The sequence below is a fragment of the Helianthus annuus genome, chromosome 17 (genome assembly GCF_002127325.2).
Source record: "Helianthus annuus cultivar XRQ/B chromosome 17, HanXRQr2.0-SUNRISE, whole genome shotgun sequence".
Lineage (NCBI taxonomy): Eukaryota > Viridiplantae > Streptophyta > Magnoliopsida > Asterales > Asteraceae > Helianthus > Helianthus annuus.
In genome coordinates this window covers 28,969,576-28,988,483 of record NC_035449.2, presented here as the reverse complement: position 1 = coordinate 28,988,483, position 18,908 = coordinate 28,969,576, and the positions used below count along the sequence as shown (strand labels likewise).

Here is an 18,908-nt window from a genome sequence, read left to right as displayed (position 1 = left end):
TTTACAATGCCGAATTCAACAAACTCATGCTCGCGGCGTTTAGCAGCATACTTACCAGAACAGTCTTCCTTGTACAATTCAAAATGGTAATCTTTTTCATTAATCGCCGCAGCAGCTCTGCCCTCGCTGTAACCTTCCTTCTGACCGCTATTATAGGCGGCTTGACCCAACTCAAACACATAATTGGCAAGCTCATAGGATTTCACAATACGCTCAGAAATCTACAAGAAACATACAGAAACATAAGAAAAGCAATAAATGCAAAACAAAAATGAACATGTATAAGGGAAGGTACCAAAGGCACTGCGCGAGAGAGGAGCCATTTGCAATCAGCGGAAATCTTCTCAGTAAGAAGCTCAGAAGCTTTACACTCCGCAACCTTCTTCTCACCAAATTCCTCCAACCTAGCTATACGCTGAAGATACTCTTCTTCCCTTTTCTCAGACGCAATGCGCGCTTGCTCAGCTTCCTCACTAATTTTCTTCTTTTCCCCAGATAACTTGACAATAGCATCGCGCTGAGACTGCATTTCTGCATTAGTACGTTCACAAGCAGTCTCCCAATCCTTTTTCTTTTGAGTATTGACCTGCTTTTCCTGCGCAAGTTTTTGCTCAGCATCCGAAACCCTCCACAACAAACCCTTCTTCTCAGCAGTAAACTTCTCCCTCTCCTCAGCAAACGCCTTCTTCTCATTTTCAAACTCAAGAGTCTCCTCCCCCATTAGCTTCCATTCGCGAACAATCTCCTGGGAGGTGGCAAAGAAGTTAACCCCAGCATGAATGTGATCATCTAAGAGATCAAATCGGTTACACCTTTTCTGGAACAACCTCTCAGTAGGGGGGAGAGACAAGTTGAAGAACTCTTGCCAGTTGGCATGATCATTCATCTGAGAACCCTGGGTTAAATGCCATCGAGGAGCGTGTGGCAAATCATCACACGCTGGGTTATGAGTATCCCAGGACCCAGCTTGGACGTGTTCAAACTCATGACCATGAGGAACCCCAGAGGTGCCACCACCACCAGGAGCCGGATGACGTCTGGTATAAATGGTCTGACGATGCGTAGCATCACTAGACTCCGCTTCCGTTTCAACACCCTTACCTCGACCATCACCACCAACGTCACCGGCACCACCAGCATCACCACCACCACCACCACCACCACCACCACCTTCTCCTACCTGCTCTACTTCCATAGGAATTTGTTTCTCCTTCTCAACCGGAGCTTCAGGTGGAGTGGACAAACCAAAGGTCCTCGAAGGTGGGGAAGCGGGAGGAGTAATCTGAGAAATATCAAACCTACGAGAAGCCTTAACCGGCTTCACACCTGTTGCAATGCAGACAAAACAATCAGAAAAAAACAAAGAAAGGACAATCTGAGCAAACAAACGAGAAAATCTTGTACCTCCAGAACCAGAAGCCTTAAAAATTTTCTCCAACAAGTTCCCATGCGTGGCAATAAAAACCCCAAAATCAATCTCAGACTCAGAAGGAGCAGGAGGAGTTTCTTTCTGGAGTCTGGCCTTTTTCGATGCAAGAATCGCAGCAGCCTGCTCGTCTAGCTTTCGTTTCTTGTCTTCCAAAGCCTTTTTCCTCATCATATCTGTCAAGGTGGTGCTATCGTCAGGATCAGATCCACCACGTTTCTCTTTTGTCCCTAAACCGGACAACGTATCAGAAATGACAATATAATCTAGGAAAGGAAGGGTAGAGGGACGCTTACGAGGAGTTTCAGTGGCTTTTTCCTCGGCCCTTTTCTCCTTCCCCTCTAACTTGTCCAACCTTTTCTTCTTTGGAGTCTCCAGCTTTTCAGCAGTCTCAACCGGCACTTCAGCCTCAACATCAACGGGCTCATTAACGGGCTCATTAACAGCCCCCTGCGCCGGACCTGCACGCGCGGAATGAGGGGTTAGGCCTTCAAGAGATCTGTCAGAACCCTTACTCGAAAGGACGATAACTTCCTCTCGAGTGGGGTCAGAAGTACCATCAACTTCATCTTCATCGTCTTCACCTAAAATAGTACTGCCATAGGCGGCAAAACTCTCACTGGTTGGATGCAAGAAGCGGTTGCGGATCTGATCCAACCACGTAGACTTCCCATCTTTCTGAATTGCTTCAACCATAGCACCACCAGCCTTTGGGTCAAGGACGTTCAACAAGCTGTACCCAACTGTAAGACGCAAAAACATGAATAAAACACTACAAAATGAGAAGAAAAGACATACAAACAATCAACTCTACTTACGTTTGCCCTGATAACCATACACGTGGACACCAAAAGGGTTCTTAGGGACCCACAACAGGCTCATACCAGCGCCCACCAAAGCCAACTCATCAAGTTGAGAAATAGAAGTAGTTTTCTCTGTCACCTTCTTGTACCACGCTTGCTGAGCAAAACCTGCTATCATACTCACCTTGGGGATCCCCTCACTTCCTGCTCGATAATGCATGTCTACAGGGATAACACCCCGACGGATATAAAAGAACTTCTGTTTCCAATCATGTAGGCTCTTCGGGGGATTGGAGCTGCAAGGGATAACACTACCGGTCTGAGAATTGAAAGAGTAAAAGCCACCGATATAGGTCACCGTGTAAAACACATTGAACATCTCAAACAGCGGTTCAATACGATTAGCCCTGCAGATAAACTCGAAATGGGTAACAGAGGAAGTCCCAAAGCATTGATTTGAGAAATATGAAGGCTGTATTTCGTCAACACCTCAGCGGTAAATTTCGTCATCGGAAGTCTGAAATTTCCCTCCCGGAAGAAAGCTGCATACAACGTAATGTAACCTGGAGGTGCATCCAAGGCGGTTGAGTTGGGGGTCGGAAACTGGGCACCCCACTGTAGAGAAAAACCCATCTCTCTCACAAGGTTCTGAAACTCTTCCTCTTTCCAGCCTATCATCGCCTGGTCAGGGCCTGAAGGATTCTTAACTTTGTTCCTCCTCTTCTTCGACGAAGGATTGGCTCCGGACATATTGCAAAGAAGATGAAAAAGATAATTTGAATGAACTTTAAAGAAGGAGAAAGATGAAGAAATATGAGAGAAAACCGGAGTTCAAATTTTGAAAAGTGAAGGAAGTAAAGAGAACCGCCATATATTTATACCCATCGCATTTAATGCGATGGGTAGTGGGCCATCAGAAAGACAGAAAGACAACCAACGGGGAAGTGACACGTCACAAGGAAGAGAAACCGTCACCTCTTTTTTCGGGAAAGTAGGCGGTACACACATGACAACGTGGAGAAAAGTAACTGACACCACTGAAAAGGCGAACTGTTCACCTCCGACAAGACAGGGACACCAGACAGTCACATTAGTTGTCCTCTTTCCAAGAAAGGAAACCATTTTTTCAGAAGGCATCAACACGCCATGCGCCATGCGTCCAGTTGGCTTAACTTTGAAAAGTTACTAGCACGCCATGCGCCATGCATCCAGTTGGCTCAACTTTGAAAAGTTACCAGCACGCCATGCGCCATGCGTCCAGTTGGCTCAACTTTGAAAAGTTACCAACACACCATGCGCCATGCGTCCAGTTGGCTCAACTTTGAAAAGTTACCAGCACGCCATGCGCCACGCGTCCAGTTGGCTCAACTTTGAAAAGTTACCAGCACGCCATGCGCCATGCGTCCAGTTGGCTCAACTTTGAAAAGTTACCAGCACGCCATGCGCCACGCGTCCAGTTAGCTCAACTTTAAAGAGTTACCAACATACCATGCGCCATGCATCCAGTTGGCTCAACTCTTTCAAGCCACCAACAAACCATGCGCTGCAAATCCGCTCGGATCAGCAGCGCAAGATAAGCAATATGCATCAAACAGAAACCACTTACTTAAAAGTCTAGAATCCCTCCTAGACGATCAACTCAACTAGAAGGCACACTGGACTGGGGGGACTTGAAGAGGTATGGTCCCAATTCCTTGCCTACATGGCAAGGACCACACCACTTTTCCATCCTACATGGCGTATACATCAGCAAGCGAATCCAGAAGCTTCTAGAAGCTTCTGGAATATGGCAAGGTGGCACCAAAGATGCTCCCTCCGACAAAAAGGACAACACGTGTCACCATTCATCAAGCGCCATGTAGGCCTGTAACAAATCAAGAAGCAGACCGATATCAGCGGTACGACGTTTCCAGCATGAGCAAATATGGGCGCGCCACGTGTACCACTACCCTGACCACAATAGAGGAGACCAAGAGGATATTCCTCTTGGTCGGACAGCTGGCGCCCCATAGCAGCTGGCAATGTTGCTCCTCCCTCCTTCACCCTCCGGCTATAAATAGGACCCTTCATCATTCAGGTTGATTCTATTCTACTCTCTATACTCTCACACTATACACACACTGTTTTCCACCTCAGAACAGTACTTATTCTCACGCCAGAGCCTGGTTAAGAGGGAAACCCCCATATTCCCCTCTTAACGAGCTAACGGTGTTGCTGTTTTGCAGGAACATAGTCATTCGATGAGCAGAGAAGGAGACTGAACTCATAGAAGAGACAATCCCACATATTGACCTCAGTGTTAACCTGTGTTTCATCAGTTTCACATAAATCGCTCTCGTGTTCTTCTCTGCCGACCTAGGGTTTCTCTTCCTCTCTCTTCTCTGATTCTTTTTCTTCTTCCTTCATTCAATCCGACATCAATCTTTCTATAGCAGATCCTTACCCACACCATCATTTCAATCTCCCTATCAATACAGTCAAAGATCGAATTGATCTCCATCAAATCGTTCAGATTCATCTATAGCTCACCGAAATCACAATTTTGGATGATGATGTTGCCGTTTAAAATCGACGTCTCCGGTTGAAGGGTCAGAACAGAATAAAAAATCATTTTCATGATTCCCAAAATTGTAAGCTCCATCTCTCATTCTTCTAGTTTTGTTTGTCAGTTTATTATTGCGATTTTGGATGAGATTCTAAAACTTTTTACTATTATATATCAAAGCTCATGATTATGCAACTGTTTCCTTTGATTTGTTTCCATTGATTATTTAAGAGCTACGTTTTGGATTTGAGATCTAGTATATCAAATTTGTTATGTAGTATTAGCCATTTTGAAAATTCATTATGAATTGTGGTAATTACAAAAATCCATATCCATGGATTTGATATATATTGTATTTGGTTCCAAAGTCTATTTATTTAGTTTTTTTTTTAATAATCTGCCAGGGCATGTTTAGAATTATACAAAGGAGAATTTGACAAGAAGGATAAATTTAAATACGAAATTTGTCAATGTGAAATAATTACTTTTCTGAGTTCTCTTAAAGGAGTGAAAATTAAGCTATTAATAAATTTAGGACTCAAATATAGTTTAGACGTTTAGCTTTGTTAAAATTTTCCCAAATTTGATATAACTGAGCTCTCACCCTAAACGAAGAACTCCAGTACCTTGGGTATTTTCTACTATAGTACAGTTTTGGTTCTATAAGGCGTGAGATGCAAGCATTTTGTTTTACTAGGGAAGTGTTTAACCTACAATGACATGTTCTACTACAGGTACAATACAAACCTGTCATTTTTGTTAATTTATCATTGTATCAGTTATTGTAATATTGTTTTATGTTTTTAACCTGCAGGAGCATAAAACAGTATGGGGCTTCACATGTTGATAAATATGTTTGATTTACTTAGATTCGATGGCTTGGTTGGTTCTAATGTGCAAAGGTCATCAATATTACACACATGTGACAACTCCGTGGCAACATTCAGATGTTAACTAGCACTAATTGATGTTATGGTCATGAACTACAGATTTCCCAGCTAAGCTTAACTTCAATGAAATCATATACAACCATAGAAAGCAACCACATTGTAAACCTCAAGTTTTCCATGCTATGTTTGTTGATGACAGGGCATTTTCTTGGTCCAATGGGGTATCGCCATCTGTCAACCTTTTTTTTCCAGATCTTGGAACTTTTGTATTACTTGACAATTTACTTCTTTTGGATGGGTTGGCAACAAAAACCAAGGTAGAATCACGTTGATATAAATTATAGTGAAATATTCATTCTTGCTGTGTAGCCATTGTTGGTAGAACTTGCTTCATTGGCAGGGGTTGCTAAAACTACCAATAAGATTTCAGAAACAATCATGATGGAGGTAATATGTTTGTACCAGTTATGTGCTTTTATTACTCTTGATCATAATATATTTTTAACGCGTTGACTTGGAATTTTTAGGTCCATGCCCTGGCTCACATAAGGTATCTGTATCCCGAGTCTACTTGATATGTCCCCCAAGAAGGTATTTGCGGTGCATAATGTATACGTCTCTCCAATGCGGTCAACAAAGGTTAATGATATTATTTTAACTCTATTTACAAAAGGTATAGTTTTTATAAACATAATAACATAGTTTTATGCTCAGATAGGTGCTCTAATTTCTCATGGATCTATAACCTATTACGCGTGTATTGGAGAGAGTACTTGATCGGAGTGTCACGCTCCGGTCAAAGATAATATTTATAAGCCCAAATTACCCTTAACAATGTGTTAGTGGTAGTAAAGGGTCGATCCACGAAGAGTATGTGGTTTGTGTGTGGATTCGAATGAATTAAAACAATTGTCACGATTATGAAGCTTACTAGAATAATTTTTATGTTTTCGTTTAATTGAGAAATATGATTTTTAACTAAATGAATTGATGAGAATGATTAACACTACTAATTAACGATTGCAATAAAAAATGGTTACTAGAACAATAATAATAAAAAGGAATCACACCCGGTTTCGGTAATTATTAACCTAGGATTTCTACAAGTTTTAGTTTCAACTTAATTGCATTCGATTAACGGATTTAGTGTACCGTGACTTAGGTGCTACTAGCTATCGACGTCCCGAAGAACGGACAAAAAGACACTTTGTAATCAACACAAGTAAATCCTAACAACGACAATGTACAATTACATATCACCATTTTGCAAAGTCATAACTTTTAACATCGTTCGACAATTTACGAATTCGTAACAAATGTAATACTATTGTCAAAAGTTTCAAAAACCAAATACAAATTGTCACTAAGATGAAACAAGAACAAATTGAAACCCTAAAATTAACAACTACCTACACCGGGGTGAAACCGAGATGATTAGCCGCTCATGGTTGATGCAACTTGATCACCGAATGTTTGGAATGCGGATGGAGTCATCTTTAAGCTTGTATGATGAAGGAATGGTGGAGAATTAAGGTTTATGGAACGATTGATGATGGTGAAGTGGTGAATGGATGAAGAACTAGGGTTATGGAGGTGAATTGGGGATGATGAAGAATGAAGATGGTGATTCGGATGTTGTGATGATTCTTGATGATAGAGATGGAATGGTAGGTGATCGTTTTGTGATTGTGGCTCCAAGAACAAGATTCAAACCTTCCAAGGAGTGTAACTCCCGAGTTGAATGCCCCAAGACCAATTAGAATCGTTCATATATCAAAGATACCCAATTTTTCGCGTTTCACGAAACCACAACCCGTCGGCGACGGCCTGGGACCCGTCGGCGACGGCCTCCCCATTTGCTGAAATCACCCGACGGCTTGTTTGGCTGTTTACGGGCATTTTTTTCACGACGGAACTTTCTAGAGCCCGTCGGCGACGGCCTAGAGCCCGTCCCGACGCCCTCTAGTTTTTCCTGTTTCGTCCGAAACTGTTTTCTTCATAACTTCTTCGTTATAGCTCCGTTTTACTCACCGTTTTCGCCCACGTACTCGTAATTCAGCCCTCTATCATGCCATCTTCCAATATATTCATTTTAAATCCAATAACATTCCCAAAACACATCCAATCTTCGTGATTAACCCGGTTTTGTTCATTTCACATCCCCGGTTGATCCGATTCACGTCCCGGTGCTCCGTTTAGCTCCCGATTAGCTCCTTAAACTCTTTTAGACCTGTAAAACACAAATCCCATTAAAAGTAGGCTATTCAAGATTAAAAGCTATGTAAAAACATCAACTTAAGCACAAACGATAACAAGTTTTTGACCACGTATCACATCCCCACACTTGTCTTTTGCTTGCCCTCAAGCAAATCTGTTTTTTTCACTTTCACGTGGGTCAAACAACGAATACACTCCCCATTCCCGAGACGAAGGTTAAGTTCAATTGTCATACTAAAGTTCAAACTGTTTACAATTTTCAACATATTTAATGGTGAAGTGACTAATCACAAAAAAAAATAGTTATCCAAGATTAACCCGCCCATAAAACTAACAAGTCATGCACATCCCTCATAATGTTCTCTCCACTCGGCTTATAACTTGGCTAATGTGTATAATGTATTAGCACTTCAATCAATTAATCGCTCAAAACCGATTAGAACACGTACCCGCATAGGCTTGCAACTCAATCATTCTCCACCACCGAGCACAAATATCAAGCACAAGTCATAAGGTCTTTGAACGGGTTGTAACAGGGCTAGGCTAAGGGTAGGAAATAGGATAGTTTAAAGTGGCTAAGGTGATGCAAATTCGATTTTTATTACAAAACAACTAATCTACGCACAACTAACTACCAATATCAAACTAGAAGGCAACAAGCTTTCGCCTTTTATTTCTCAACTAAGAACACATATTTTTGTTCTTTTCTCAACAATTTTCTCGTCTTTTTCATAACATTTTCCGATTTTTCTCCTTTTTTTATATGCAAATAAACAAACAACTATACAAACTTGACTCCTATAATCGAATTTCCATCACACGGGTTAAAAACAAAAAGGTTTAAGGTTATGGGCTAAAGGATGGTCAAACGAAAGGGTTAGGCTCAAAATTGGCTACTAAGGAATAATTTTTTTTTTTTGGGTAAGGATATATAAATGGTGTAAACGGAAAAGGTTTACCTAATGCCTTAATCATTCTCGTGCTTGTATTCGGTCTATGGTCTCAAACGTATCAAAAGTCGCAAGTTCTACAATACGTGGCTAATGGTCCACTCAAACAAAGAAACATGTATATGTAAATCTATGATATAAAAGTAGCTCAAAACCTCACGTATAAGGGTATGGTATGTGATATGCATAAAATGCTAGTTCTTTAGGCGAGTTATTCCCAAATAACCACCCGCTAAATACCCGTCATGCTATTAATTTGAGCTTGACCATGACAAAAGACGAAATGGGTTGTGCCATCCCCTGTTAACTTAGTTACTTGTGCTTTTAAGATCGCTTTTGAAACAAGACATTTTTGAAAATTTTTTGAAATTTTCCCCCATCCCCACACTTGAGGTAAACATTGTCCTCAATGTGTAGTGTTTAAATGAACGGGTCAAAATCGAAAACTTTTACTACTCCCCCATCCCCACACTTGAGGTAAACATTGTCCTCAATGTGTAAGAACTAGAGTTTTAAAAATGCACACGGGATGTGACATGGCTAACCTTCCCAAAATTTCACCCCGGAAAAATAAAATACAAAATACAATCCACTTATTACTAAACTAAGAATCAAGGTAAAAAGGAAACGCATGCACCTGATTTTTGTCGCTTGATGCCCATATCTTCTTCTTCTCTTCATAAAACGGTTGTCCCGCGAACATAATGTACCTACAAATTTCAACCCTTGTGTAGAAGCATGCTTCTCACAACCATTGAAATTTGTTAGCTACTTAGTTCTACCATTTTTATGAAAGTGTTACCAAATCATGCATTAAATTACCTTGATTTTTGTGGAAAAAAAATGTACAACAATAACAGCCCTAACTCACTTTCGTAGGAATCACGGTTGCGTTTAGCGTATGCAACAAGCCCTTTTAAACCTCCCAATAGCTTGGGAGGACGAGTAGGTCTCGTGAGGGTTATATAGGGAACACACCCACAACGTTCATTTAACTACTAAAACGAAAAAACAAAATTATACAACAACAACAACAACAACAACAATACTAACTAAACTACGGATAACAACTAAAACGAAATGCGAAATAAAATATACAACAACAATTGACTTACCACCTCATGGTGGTCGAATGGCATGCTTGCTGCCTACAAATTCCTCGAAATCACCCACCGGTGATTCATACCATTTGTTGCCAAACGGTCCAAATTTCCTCACCTCATTTTCCTTCTTCTTTTCTAGAGGTGACTTTTTCGCCTTCTTTTTCTTGACTGTTTTCTTCCTTGTTTCTTCAAACCTACCAACCATAGCACACACCTTTTTGTTTGGATTCATGTCCTTTTTAGGACACTTATCCTCACCGAGCGGGTTAGTGAAATTTGGAAAAACATTTAAATTTAATTCCCGGTCCCCAAACTTCATGCTTACCGTTCCCGTCGCACAATTTATTATGGCATTAGCAGTTGCCAAGAACGGTCTACCCAAGATAACTACCGGTTGGGTATCCTCAACACACCCAACATAGTCTACTACCAAAAACTCAACTGGGTAGTAGCAATCATCCACCTTAACAATCACATCCTCCACCATCCCCCTTGGATGCGTGGGAGTCCGATCAGCCAATACCACGGGAGTATCAAAATTTTTTAATGGACCAAAATCGTATTGGTCATACAAACTCCTGGGTAAAATGCTCACACAAGCTCCAAGATCGAGGAGCGCCCTCTCAATTTTGAAGGTTCCAAGTTGAATTGGAATAAGAGGATCTCCCGGATCTTGAGCTTTTTGAGGAATGGCACTCGATAGAACGGCACTAACATGTGATATCAAATCAACCGGTTCGGGTAATTTGTTGTGCCGTTTTTTGATGCTTAACTCCTTTAAGCATTCCACATGAGCCGGAACCTTTTTAATGTCATCGAGTAACGGTAAATTAATTTTTGCTTGTTTAAAATTTTCCCACCTCTCATCCTTCGGTGGGTACCGTTCCTCAACTTTTGATGCATTAATCGGTTTAATTTGATTTAAACAATTTTCACAAAAAGAATTTTTATTCATTTTTTCAATTTTAATTTGTGAAATCGTTTCTTGTTCATTTTTACTTTCCAACTCATCTCTTGTATTTCCCACTACACCATCAACGCATTGTGGTGGAATGCTTTCAACACCACTACAAACCTCATCATTTGAAAGAAGACTTACCGCGCTAATGTGCACATTCCTCACATTGCCCGTGCTTGAACTTTGATGCTTAGGGTTCACCGTGGTGTCACTTGGGAGCTTTCCCATGCTCCCCCTCATTTGTGCCATTTCCTCCGCAAGTTGGCCCACTTGTTTTGCTAATGCTTCATGCGATTTGTCCCGAATTTCATTCTCTTTCTTGGACTCTTGCATCATTAAAAGCATTGCATCCATCTTTGCATTCAAATCACCACCACCTCCTTGATTATTCGTCAACCCGTGACCATCTTGGTTGTAACCTCTTTGGCGAGTTTGGTGCGAATACCCGCCTTGATTTCCAGATTGGAAATTCGGATTCATTTGGTTAGAGGCATTACCATACCTAAAGTTAGGATGGTTCCTCAACCCGGGGTGGTAAGTGTTAGAGTTCATATCATATTGCCTTCGGTCCCCATACACTTGATTCACCTCCACGGTGGCTTGACAATTCTCGGTCCGGTGACCGATGTCACCACATTCTTCACATACGCTATATTGTACCGCACCCACTTCCTTCTTCTTCATGCGGGCCAATTCCCGCTCCAACGTATCAATCCGATCCTTAGAACTTGCATCACGATCGGGCCATGACCTTGAGGTAGGGTGCTTTTTGGCTCGGTCGGCCGATTCCTTTTCCTTTGACCGTTTGCTCATCCGCTCCAAAAACTCCCAATCATCATCTTCATGGTTGCTTAGAAGGGTCCCATTGCTCGTTGATTCAAGTCGGTTCCATGTGTTGTCGTCCAAACCCCGTACAAAGCATTTGACCAATTCCCACTTTTCTATTTGATGATGTGGGCACTTTCGCATCAACTCCCTAAATCTTGTGAAGGCTTCATGCAACGGTTCGCCCAAAAATTGGCGAAAAGACCTAATTTCATCACGAGCATCGTCGGTCTTTGCCATTGAATAATACTCATCCAGAAAAGCTTGTTGCATTTCTCCCCATGTGCGAATGCTATTGGCCGGAAGTGTAAGGAACCATTGCTTCGCTTTGTCTTTCAATGAAAATTGGAACAAGCGAAGTTTAACCTCCTCTAGTGCGAAGTTATGCCCCCCAATAGTGTTGCAAATGGAAGAAAACTCCGCCAAATGTGTGTACGGTTCGTCGTTAGACCTTCCATTAAAATGAGGAAGTATGTTGATGTAATGTGGTTTACAATCAAACATCCTCCTCTCACAAACGATTGGTGAATCATTTTCGGTGACCACCGGCCTAAAACGATCATTCACTCCCCGTGGAGGTTGTTGACGACGATAGGGACCGTTAACTTCTTGATCATCCATTCTCCGGTTATCCCTTCTATTATCTCTTCGATCATTTCTTTTTTCATCTCGTCTCTCATCCCTTCTCTCACCCCTTCCAACATCTCTTCTATCGTCTCTCCGATTTCCACCTCGGTTACCCCCTTGATGACCACCTCCCACGAAACGAGGAATCCGGTTAGGGTTAGCATTGTTGTTGTTGTAAAACCCATCATTCCGGTTCCGTTGGTGGTTGTTTCGTGGTTGGCGGTTATTTTCGTAACTATCATTCCTTCTATTCCCGTAACCATAATCATCCTCCCCAACGTAATTGGCATTTTGGTAGCCAAACTCTTCATCTTCGAACTCTCTTGCATTGTAGACATTGCCTCTATTAATGTATCCCTTCATCGTCATCCACTCGATCATCATAGTAACCCCCATCATCCGAATTTTCTGTGTGAATGCTTACATGTTCCGGCGATTGATAACCGGGCACACTATAAGGCTCATCATCGGGGATTGCATTTCTCAAGTCGTCGATATTGAAAAATGGGTCTTCATTCGCGGGATTGCCGCGATCTCGATTACCTCTACGGTCGGAATTGACATTCCGATCATCAAGGTTGATGGGTAACGAGGCTTATCGGTGAAGGGTTTGTTGTTGGGGTGTTCGTTGAGAGTTATTGGGATTTTGGTTTCGGAAAGGTGGAGTGGGTGGTCTAGCATTGACGTTACCACCCGGTTGCTCTTGAGGTATAGGTTGAACGTTTTGGGTGGGATAAAAGGTTCCTCGAGATTGAAATTGGTTTGGATTGGGGTTTTGGTTGGAATTGTGGTTTGCCTTCGAATCGGTTTCAATAGTCGGTGTGAGTGGTGGTGTTTGGTTGGTTAGAAGCAAGAGTTGCTTCTAACCGGCTTGCTAGGTTTCTTCTTGTGACTCTTTCGATTTCCGGTTCGTAGACTAAAGGTGAAGTCCTTCTGGAATTCCGCGTATGCATGCACTACCTGTAACCTGCACAAGTAACACACCCCGCGTAACAAGGAAAAAGACAAAGTGCAAAAAGAAGCTAAACAATTTAAACAGTTAATCACGCAAATTCAAACAATATCCAAACACAAAGCGCACGCACTCCCCGGCAACGGCGCCAAAATTTGATCGGAGTGTCGCGCTCCGGTCAAAGATAATATTTATAAGCCCAAATTACCCTTAACAATGTGTTAGTGGTAGTAAGGGGTCGATCCACGAAGAGTATGTGGTTTGTGTGTGGATTCGAATGAACTAAAACAATTGTCACGATTATGAAGCTTACTAGAATAATTTTTATGTTTTCGTTTAATTGAGAAATATGATTTTTAACTAAATGAATTGATGAGAATGATTAACACTACTAATTAACGATTGCAATAAGAAATGGTTACTAGAACAATAATAATAAAAAGGAATCACACCTGGTTTCGGTAATTATTAACCTAGGATTTCTACAAGTTTTAGTTTCAACTTAATTGCATTCGATTAACGGATTTAGTGTACCGTGACTTAGGTGCTACTAGCTATCGACGTCCCGAAGAACGGACAAAAAGACACTTTGTAATCAACACAAGTAAATCCTAACAACGACAACGTACAATTACATATCACCGTTTCGCAAAGTCATAACTTTTAACATCGTTCGACAATTTACGAATTCGTAACAAATGTAATACTATTGTCAAAAGTTTCAAAAACCAAATACAAATTGTCACTAAGATGAAACAAGAACAAATTGAAACCCTAAAATTAACAACTACCTACACCGGGGTGAAACTGAGATGATTAGCCGCTCATGGTTGATGCAACTTGATCGCCGAATGTTTGGAATGCGGATGGAGTCATCTTGAAGCTTGTAGGATGAAGGAATGGTGGAGAATTAAGGTTTATGGAATGATTGATGATGGTGAAGTGGTGAATGGATGAAGAACTAGGGTTATGGAGGTGAATTGGGGATGATGAAGAATGAAGATGGTGATTCGGATGTTGTGATGATTCTTGATGATAGAGATGGAATGGTAGGTGATCGTTTTGTGATTGTGGCTCCAAGAACAAGATTCAAACCTTCCAAGGAGTGTAACTCCCGAGTTGAATGCCCCAAGACCAATTAGAATCGTTCCTATATCAAAGATACCCAATTTTTCGCGTTTCAGGAAACCACAACCCGTCGGCGACGGCCTGGGACCCGTCAGCGACGGCTCCCCATTTGCTGAAATCACCCGACGGCTTGTTTGGCTGTTTACGGGCATTTTTTCACGACGGAACTTTCTAGAGCCCGTCGGCGACGGCCTAGAGCCCGTCCCCGACGCCCTCTAGTTTTTCCTGTTTCGTCCGAAACTGTTTTCTTCATAACTTCTTCGTTATAGCTCTGTTTTGCTCACCGTTTTCGCCCACGTACTCGTAATTCAGCCCTCTATCATGCCATCTTCCAATATATTCATTTTAAATCCATTAACATTCCCAAAACACATCCAATCTTCGTGATTAACCCGGTTTTGTTCATTTCACATCCCTGGTTGATCCGATTCACGTCCCGGTGCTCCGTTTAGCTCCCGATTAGCTCCTTAAACTCTTTTAGACCTGTAAAACACAAATCCCATTAAAAATAGGCTATTCAAGATTAAAAGCTATGTAAAAACATCAACTTAAGCACAAACGATAACAAGTTTTCGACCACGTATCAGTACTAATACATACCAGAGCCCTCAAATGATCTCGCAGCCATCAACAATCGCTTAAACGGGTATGTAATCAACAATATGATCACTTTGTTTGTTAAACCGATGAGGTATATAAAGGTTGGTTGGTTTGGTACACATTGTGCACCTCGAGTTGAAATGGTCACCTCATATTTCTTTCATGGATTTGCCGACTTTTATACATGTTGGTCTAAAGGGAGAGGCTATGAATGCCATCTCCTTGAACTTTCTTTTGCTTATTTAGTTTAATGGCCATTTTGCTTGGTTATTTGGAACCGTATATTTTTCTTTCTTTTTAAGTATTTTGGAATATTTGGAAGCCATTTAATTTGGCAAAGCATGACAATTCTTTTTTTTTTTTTTTTGTTCTTTGTGGAGTTATGGTAGCCATTTAAGTCGTGACTTTTTTCATCGCGTTATTATAACAAATTTTTCATGTGATTCGGTTCAATTTATTGAATGGTTGCATTTATCTTGCCCTCACGCCATACATGCCATGTTTTATGGGCATATAAGTATATAACTCTATGGACTCAGCCTTCACAGGTAAGCTTTGTTTTCCCGTGTAGACTATGGACTCAGCCTCCATCTTGGGATATTTCTATTTAATTTAATTAAGGCTTTGAAACAGGGTAACGAATTAAATGGAAAATAAAAATATTGACTTCTTTGGGTACCATGTTTTATTATATTTATATGTGTTTTGTAGTTTGGTTTACTAATATATGATTTGAATATGCAGATTACGATGATAAAACCAAGAATAGATCTACACATGAACATTCCTGCAATAAAGAAACTTGACAAGATGCTCCATGTATGCCTTCTAATTTTAATTTGTATATACCTAATTCATAATATGGAATGAGTTTTTACTTAAGCCATTTTGGCTATCGATTCAAATCATAATTTCAAAAACATCTTAGGGTCCATGGATGTGAATCTCTTTGATAATTTTGGAGATTATATGTGTTAAAGCATCTTCATGAACAACTTGAGGTATGCCATTTTTTTATTTTTCAAGCTTTTATGGTAACAAGTAAATATAGGTTTTGTTTGAAACAGGCTAATTTATGTATGGGTTGTAATGGGTTAGGTTGATGAACGAGTTTTTTTTTATTTTTCTCACCTTTTAATATAAAGTACTAAATATTATCTTTGTATTAGATACAATACTTTGAGACATTATTAACTTTAAATTCTCACCTTTTAATATAAAGTACCAAATATTATCTTTGTATTCAATATAATACTTTTGAGACATTATTAATAAGAATTCTGGTGTAGGATCTATGAGTTGGTTGTCTTCAATGCAACCATGGCCTCTGTTCACGCCCGAGACCTATACAATAATACATTACTTGGATGGCTTCCCTAATGGGTAACTTGAGGCAGATCTCAACTATCTTAATATAATATACCTACACATGTGCTTTAAGTTGAAAGCTAATCACCTAAATTATATGCGTGTAAACTAACATCCTGCATTTGCATTTCTGTATATTATTGTTCCGATTATAGAAGTTGCAATTTGTAAGTACTTGATTTCAGTAATAAGCTAACTCATAGTCACCAGCTTGAGGCAAAGGAATACATGACCTTAATAGTTATTCAGGTACCCTTTTTTAAATTCAAGTTATATCTTTTATTAATTTTGGGCCAGTTTATGTTTCATATGATGCATATGTTATCATAGATATCCCCTACTAGGTGCTCATGAAGAATTTGATCAAACTTATGATAGTCCACTTGCTTTAAATACTTTAAAGGATCAGCAAAGGTACAAAAATGTGTTGTTCATAATAAAAGGTCAATATATTTAATTATTAATATTATATGAAGAAGATAATACTTGGTTTTTGACATATTTATAGATAAAGGGGCAACATGGATACTGCCAATCTCACAATGCGGTGCACAGGTATGTGTTGTCTTTCTTGCTTTCAGATTTACACAGGTATGTTTCATACTTTTTTTACTTTTATCTTGCTTTCAGATTTACACAGGTATGTTTCATATTTTTTTTACTTTTATGTTTCACCGTTTGTGTGCCTTTGTTGTATAACAAGCCGAATTTAGTGTTTTGGGGTTTTTTTAGTTTACTAATTGTTTCAATATGTATATTTTTGTGTTTTTTTTTTTCATTCGTTGTGTGTATCGCAAAATTATTGCATTTGATGTACATATACACATAACTGAAGTGAATGCCCTTATATTGCTCTTAGACCTCACTAAGTTAGGAAATTTGGATAAGAAGAGTTCACCTGAGGTACCAGTATCGTACATACCCATACCCATGAAGAATTCGTTTACTATATTCATGGTTTAAAAAAGCGAGCTTAAAGCGTGAGGCGATGAAGCGCTAGGGTTGTCGCTTTTTTTTGCTCTGAGGCGACAAATCACATGAAGCGTTTTGAAGCGAGCTTTAAGCCCGAAGCGCCATTGGTCTGAAGCGACACTTCAGCCCAATCAGTTCAGATTTAGGTTTTTAATTTAGGCCCAATAGTCTCTAATAGGGTTTAACTGAGGCCCGCTACCCTAAAAAAGAACGTTAGTAAACATCTTCAGCCGCTCCCTCCCTCTTCTCCATCGATTCTTCATACTTTCTCCAATAATTGACTTTAATTTATGTTTTAGTTATGTTTTTTTATGTGTTAAGTGTGTTTTTAATCATGTTTTTGTGTTTATTATTGATTAACAAGTAGAATATGTCATATTGATGTGTACAAATATTTTTTTTATTTTTATTTTGAGCGCTTCGTATACGTGAAGCTCTCACTTCGCGCTTGAAGCTTCGCTTAAAGCTTTTGGAACCAAAACGCTTCGGAGCGCCTCACGCTTTTTTAAACCAAGTCTATATTTTTTTATAAAAAATTGAAACATTTCTTATCGAATTAGGTGGTACTGAAACCAAAGCATCAACTGGGGATTGAGATCTTTAAAGATGACGTTAGAGTTCAAAATATCAGTTCCAACCCCATATGAAAATATATCTTAAGGCAACTCATTTAGACTTGAAACAAGACCAAATGTCGTTATACTTGATGGATCTTTGCCTCGTGGAATACAAGATGACTAAGTTCGCGCATCTTTCTTGGCTACAGCTATTTTGTACACTGCTCAGTGTAGTCTTCATGGATATAAACAATGGTCCAAGACTTCTTAATGGCATACAAACTACTATGAAGATCAGCTTATGTAAGCCATTCATCTTTCTTGCCTTTTAAATATCCATAATTACATATTTATTACAATTTTTTTAAATGTACTATTAACACGGCTCATATGTTATAACGCATTTAGAATGTTTATAAATGATTTTTGCGATCTTGGTGGCTTTGTTATAGAGAATGCGTGATGATGATCTTACAATACCACTAAACGCCAGCAACCAGGATATTTAGGGTGGCTTACATATTTCGTTTCGTTACAGCTACTTGAGTTTAATAGCTTAGGAAATAACCTGGGAGCTTGCTAATCTAGAGCTGCAATATTTTTTATCTGCACTAAGATCGATTCATTTGATGTATTCCACTAGAATTAGGCTCCTTATAAAAGATTCGCCATTGTACTTTTCATCTTTCCTAATACCACTCTGTTATACTTTTAATTTACTTTTTCTACAACATTTTTCAATATATTACTAATATAACTTTTTGCATATAATTTGTATACAATAGGTACAATTTTGTTGGATGGCATGTTATCATTCATGTCAAACACATTTCGTTAGGTGATGACTATTTTTTCAATTGGTCAAAAACGAATTCAAGGTTATTGGTTACGAAGTTCTAGCAAGCAGAAGTGTTAGAGTAATAGGCTTTTAATTTATATTTCAAACTATAAAAACGTATTTCTTTCATTTAATTATCTTCTCGGTTA

The 18,908-nt window shown here is 39.7% G+C and overlaps 1 protein-coding gene and 1 long non-coding RNA gene across 2 annotated transcripts; one reads left to right on the top strand and one right to left on the bottom strand.

Annotated features, from left to right (window-relative positions):
• Positions 1 to 9,950: 9,950 nt before the first annotated feature.
• On the bottom strand, positions 9,951 to 12,421 carry LOC110923936. Its single transcript, XM_022167988.1, has 3 exons — positions 12,285 to 12,421; positions 10,934 to 12,168; positions 9,951 to 10,825 (listed from the first exon to the last, which is right to left on the bottom strand). The coding sequence occupies exons 1-3, from the start codon at positions 12,419 to 12,421 to the stop codon at positions 9,951 to 9,953; spliced, it is 2,247 nt and encodes a 748-aa protein (XP_022023680.1).
• Positions 12,422 to 17,866: 5,445 nt separating this feature from the next.
• On the top strand, positions 17,867 to 18,640 carry LOC110925306. Its single transcript, XR_002584468.2, has 2 exons — positions 17,867 to 18,224; positions 18,374 to 18,640. It is a non-coding gene; the product is annotated as an uncharacterized LOC110925306 (long non-coding RNA).
• The last annotated feature ends 268 nt before the right edge of the window (positions 18,641 to 18,908 follow it).